The 5,888-nt window shown below is 48.0% G+C and overlaps 1 protein-coding gene across 1 annotated transcript in view; it reads left to right on the top strand.

Annotated features, from left to right (window-relative positions):
* Positions 1 to 3: 3 nt before the first annotated feature.
* BCL2L11 (BCL2-like 11 (apoptosis facilitator)) overlaps positions 4 to 5,888 on the top strand; it is a gene marked incomplete at its 5' end in the record, with an annotated part of 8,727 nt that continues 2,842 nt past the window's right edge. The window contains 2 exons of the mRNA XM_010179705.1: positions 4 to 111; positions 4,938 to 5,050. Of these exons, the coding sequence (XP_010178007.1) occupies positions 4 to 111; positions 4,938 to 5,050 (221 nt within the window). The remainder of the gene's footprint in view (positions 112 to 4,937; positions 5,051 to 5,888) is intronic.

Below are 5,888 nucleotides of genomic sequence, written 5' to 3' on the forward strand. Positions count from 1 at the left end.
GGTACTTCTCCTTCGACACCGAGCGCAGCCCCGGGCCCCTCAGCTGTGACAAGGCCACGCAGACCCCCAGCCCGCCCTGCCAGGCCCTCAGCCACTGCCTCAGCGCCATGGGTAAGGTTCTGGGGGGTCCGGGGACACAGGGAGGGCTGCGGCGATTGGAGTGCGCCAAACTAGCCCGCCGGGCTCCCATCATCATCCTCTTCTTTCTCAGCAACCCCTCACTGTGTTTGTTTTTCCCTTTAAAAGATGCAAAATGCAGCTTTTTGTAGTGATGTGATGCGCTGTCATGCACCTCCAGCGACACCTCCTGCATCCCACTGTCCCATTTTTGGGAACACCCTTGGAGCAGCACCCTCCTGCACCCTCCCCTGCTTGAGCCCCTGCTGTACCTGCGGGATGGTTGCGAAAGGCCCTGATGGGGCCTTGAGCCTGCGCCAGGGCAAGGCGTGGGGCACACGAGGGGCTAGTGGCGAGCGACCCGGCTGATTCGGGGCTGGTGGCAGGCTGGACTCTCACCAGGCAGCTGGGGCTGGAGAAAATGTGCTGCTGAGGAACGCCTGCTCATCCAGCACTTTTTTCTTTCATTATTTTTTTTATTTTCTGGGATGGGTCAGTCTCTGCCTGAGGAGGAGGGGACAGAGTTGTTTAATCCAGCTTCCTATTGAGGGCTTTCTTCTTGCAAGGCTTTATGTGCTGCTTCTCGCAAGGTTTTCTGTGCTGCTGCGAGGTAAGTTGACTTCTCGCTCGTTTTTTTGCTCCTGTTTCTCAACGAGCCACGTGGTGTCACAGGCGCTAGGGTCACAAAACTCCCGCTTGTTTTGCCAAAACCCAAAACTGGCACTTGAAAGCAGCGTGGTGACGGGCGGACGTGTGTTTACGTGTGGCTTAGCAGGTAAGACTGGGTTTGAAGCCTCTAGTGGTGGGGAAACCAGGCCTGCCAAAGCTGCTCCAGCCATCCTGCCATGCCTTTCCCCTCTCATGATTAATTCCTCTTAATTGGAGGAAACCTTTTAACTTCCACCAGGTGAAACAGGGAGCGAGGCAGGTATCACATCAGTAATACTCTTTGGGGGATAACAAACACCAACTCCAAGCTTTACATGATCAAAACATCATATTTTTTGTTGTTTTCTTTTCTTTTTTTTTTTTTTCCTCTCCCTGGTTAATGGCTGTGGTTACAGCTGCAGAGGGCTTACTGTAATATGCCCTTAGGAAAGGTTTTCTAACATTATTGCAGTAATTACAGCTTAGTGCAAGTTTCACAACCTCACATAGCACAAACACACGTGGCACAGGTAGGCAGGGATGCTGGAGTTCCTTATGGAGAAGCTTTTTTCTGGGGTACTCCAGGAAGAAATTGAACTTCTCCCATTTTTATTTTTTTTTTCCCCGAGCTCCTGCTTTTTTCATCGCCATAGGGAAGCTGTTGAATTGCTGGTTTTACTGGAGCCTTTGTTCTGTTATTGTTGCTAGGAGCATCATCCTAAACAACTATAAGCAAATGGAAAATACTTGAGCTGTTTAAATGGGACCCTTGGCTACTCTCAAGCATGGTTAAGTGGAGAGTGCAGAGCTGTGAAGCTGTTTTTATCCCTGGTCAGGGACTGCAGCTCCCAGGCTGTGACTTACCGTGCAGCTTGCCTGGAGAAAGGGCTGTGGGTTTGTCCTGTGCACCTCTTCCTCTGTCCTTGCCTTGCCAGTGTCCTGTCGGATGTGTGCCCTTAAGTTTTCCACATGGAAATGGGTCAGTCCCTCTACAAGGAAGAAGAGGGTATAATTTTTGTTGTTGTTGTTGTTGTGTTTTTATGTGCTGATTTTTTTTATTTGTTGCGAGGCATTTGCTGTGGGCTGAGAGATGATGAGCTTCTCTAGGAAGCGTGGGCTTTAATAATAATAACAATAAGCAGACGTTTCCTGTAAACAAGAGCAGTTTGTGCGCGATAGGTGCTCAGCCGCTCCCCTGGGCAGCCGTTGGCTGTTCCCAAGCTCGTGCTCTGCCCTGGAGCTGCCACTTCTAAATCCCATAAATACCAAAGTTTCCAGTGGTAATTAAATGCTGGAAGTGCCCCTACCGGGCAAAAAATGTGAAGGCAGCCCTGGGGAATTCGGAGATGCCATTGGTTGTGTGCGGCCTTCTGAGTGAGGGGTAGTTGCTGGGGGAAAAGTTGCCCCTTTGGCATGGGAGGTGGCAGGCAGTGACGCTTCTGAGATGTCTCAGTGCAAGGGAGTACAGCTGGCGTCCTCCAAAGCCAGTTTTTTAGGGAAATGAGAGGAAAGCAGCCAGGGGATGTTCTCGGATGGGAGGCAGGAAATACTGCAGTGCTGGCTGGGTGTATCTGGGAAGGTGCTTTTGGGGATGAGTAGGAGAGGAAGAGGGATGCCATAAAGTCACCCGAGACCAGAAACCCACCCAGAAACCCACCCTATGTTCAGTTTGTGCGAATCTTACACTAATATTTCAGATCTTTAGCTCGTAACGGGAGTGGATTGTTTCATTTGGTTGGGTTTTTTGTTCAGATAGCGCCTCTGCCTAAAGGTGTGGGAGTTCGGGGTTTGCACGTGGGTTTTGGGGTATATTTGGAGCCGGAGTGTGCAAGTGCACTGTAAATGGGTTTTCCTGGTGCTGTTTTGATCCCGATGTTTTCCTGCACTGCAGAAGAGGGGAGAGAAGCAGCGGGAATCTCTCCTTGCCTCTGAAGGAGATCTTCTGGGTGTGATGGTTGAATTTAAGGGGGGAAAACCTTGAGCTGAAAAGCTGGCGGTGTCATTCCTGTTGCTCTCATTTCAAAGCTGCTGCCGTTTTCTCCCTGAACTTTATGCATAGTTCATCTGAAGCTGCTCTCCAAGGAGGTTTTCTCCAGAGGGGTTTGGATGACCAAGCCCGGGAGGTAGAGGTGCAATTTGGGGTTGAGTTGTTTCTGGTTTTGTTGTTTGCTTTTTGTTTGTTTGGGTTTTTTTGCTTCTAAGCTGGGACCATAGCATCACTGTGCTGGTCCCCGGCTGGAGCATCCCATGGGCTCCAGTGAAATGCAGACATTGAGCATCCTTGGGATGCTGGGGGCCTCTCGGTTCGTCCCTGTACCCATGGCAGCCGTCTTGCCATCGGTGGCGGGCGCCTGCTTGCGGTATGACTAGGGGCCCCCCGAAAGCACCTCTGACTGGTTTTGGGACCAGTTATGACTGGACTCTTTTGACGCTGCCATTTGGTAGCACCACAGAAAGTCCTTTCTGAAAACCTCAGTCCAATTTCGCTCTCAGCCACCAACCCCAGCCTTCATCTCGAGTGGGTAAGCTCTTGGGTGCGATGCTGAGGCAAGGGGAAAGAATGGAGAAGGAATGCTACCTCTGCCCCATGCAGTTTTCCCTGCATCTCTGGGTCTCTTTGCATCTTTTTGTCCTGTCTCCTGTGTTTTGTAGTTGTTTGGTTTGTTGTTTGTTTTTTTTCCTAGCTTCGCTCCTGCCAGGAAAGGCAGCCCAGGGCCAGCTCTGGTGATGGCAGTGGGATTTTGGATGGTCGGTCCGCCCCAGCCAAAATCCTGTTTGCATTCCCGGAGCGCTGGGGTGGAGTATCGCGAGGGCTGCACCGCGTTTCATTCACCAGCGAGGAAAATAAATACGCCGGGGCTGTCCCCGGGCAGGCGGCGGGAACTACTCCTGTGCTACTACAGCGTGAAAACAAAACAGATCCCTGAGCCAAGCAGTGCTAGTTTGGCTCAGAAATACATTTTCCAGTCAGGTTGGAGCCAGGCTTTTATTTAATTTTTTTATTTTTTTTTACTGCCCCACTAATCCTTTGAATATTCTGAGATTGGAAGCTATTTCTGTTCCCTTGTGATTCCTTCTAAGCTGTCGTGCCAAAATGCTCTGTTTTGTTTTGTGTGGTGGTTTCTTTTCGAAGTTTATGGGGTTGGGTTTTTTGTTTGTGGTTTTGTTTGTTTTTTGTTTTTTTTCCTTAAGGCTATGATTCCTGCTTGGATACTGCACTTGAGTATGCAGAGGGGGAAGAGGTGGTGCAGGTCCCACACAGGGTCCTGCTTGGGTCACAGGCTGCTCCTTTCTTCCCTGGCTATTTGGGGGATTGCAAGGTGGCTTTGTCACATGTCTGATAACTTCTTAAAATGGAGACTAAAGTAGCTTTGTATTATACAGTATAATTGATGCATTAGCTCTTTTTTTTTTCTTTTCTTCCCCTCCTCTTTTTATAAGCCAGCGCTGTTTTCTTTTGTCGGGTTTATTTTCTGCTGAAGTGCAGGAAGATGCTGGTTGAAAGGCGAGTGTCCCAGTTCCCTCCTGTGGATGGAAAGTCTGTCAGTTTGCTGGAAGTGTGGTTTCTCGGCATACAAATCCAATTGTGGCTTTCTTCTCAGTACAACAAAACCGATCGTTTTCCTTTTCTCGTTGAGCGCTTCAGAACTGTTTGGGGAAGAAATATGAGAATTTGATTAAACTATCCAGGCAGAGGTTTTTTAAGGTTAAAGAAGAAGTTGCTGCTGCGCCTGCAAGAAGAGAAAATTATTTAGGAAGCAGGGGAAGGGGAGGTTTTGCTAGGGCAAGAAATTGGAGAGTGGCATTTCTGCTTTCCTCCGTATTTAAGAGGGGACGGATTGGATGTGCCAGAGGAGATGCTCCTAAGGGAAGCCTGTAATTAAAAAAAATGAATTACTAAATTCCTAATAATAATACAAAAATAACAAGGAATAAAAGCCTGTCCTGCGATGCACATTGTATGCAATGCGTCCTGTTTGCGCTGCATACCACGTGCAGGCCCTAGCAGCCTGGCATCTGCACAACCAGGAACTGTCTTTTAAAAACTTTAAAATATTGTAATGACAACAAAAATAATAGTAGTCCATTGACTTTTGCCAAGTTTATTAATAGAGTATTTGGTTTTATATGTTGTTCCTCTGCTTCAAATGCTCTGTTTTTGTTCTGTGCAGCTTCCCGATGGCAGTCTCACTCGCTAGCAGACGACATACAGCCCGAAATCTGGATTGCACAGGAGCTGCGGCGCATTGGAGACGAGTTCAATGCCTCCTATTGTCCAAGAAGGGTAACTTTCATATTTTTTTTTCTTTACTTTCCATTTCTTTACACACGGTCTCTTAAAAGGAAAAAGCTTAATCATCTCTGGAAACTAGTTCTGTGGTGAACGTTTCGTTCACTCAAATGTAGAAAAGGATGCGCGGGTGGTTGTGTTTGCCTGGATGCAGGGGTGTGCTGCTGACGAGTCGTCTGCTGCTGCAGCGTCATTAAATCAATTAAAAATAACCTCTAAGCTGAGACTTGAGGTTTTTAGGGTACAAAGTTCACAGTATCTTTTGTAGCAACTGGGGCCTGTAAAGTGTGTTGCTGGATTGGGACTGGGCCTGACAATAACAAGGAAGAAACTTGTAGAAGTTACAAGGCAGAGAAAGTTCGGGTGTGTTGGGGTATTTTTGGGGTGGTGTTGGGAAAAGCCCATCTGGAAGGAGTACCCAGCTGGGAGTTGGGTAGCAGTCAGGTGCCCACTCCGGCATTTTAGGAAAACGGGCAGGAAGCACATATAGTGGGTTTTTGTGCCCAGCTCCCAAATCCCTGCTGCTGAAGATTGCGTGCATGGAAGTGTAGTTTGCAGATATTGAAACAGCGACAGACTTGGTCTGATAACTTACTTTTCCTGCAAAGAGTCTGCCAGAGCTGTTTTGAAACACATGTGTTTATAAGACTGTAAACTCTCTCACCTTTGAATGTTGCAACAAAAATAGGTGGTACTAATGCCAAAAAAAACCAACCACTCAAAACCCAAACAAACCGTAAAACCAACCCCAAAACAAACCAAGCCAGAGAAATGAAGTAACAATAGTTTTCAGAAGAGCAAAGTTAGCCAGTAACTTGCCTGCTGAGCGCTA

Source organism: Mesitornis unicolor, unplaced genomic scaffold (assembly GCF_000695765.1).
Source record: "Mesitornis unicolor isolate BGI_N332 unplaced genomic scaffold, ASM69576v1 scaffold37382, whole genome shotgun sequence".
In the NCBI taxonomy this organism is placed as follows: domain Eukaryota; kingdom Metazoa; phylum Chordata; class Aves; order Mesitornithiformes; family Mesitornithidae; genus Mesitornis; species Mesitornis unicolor.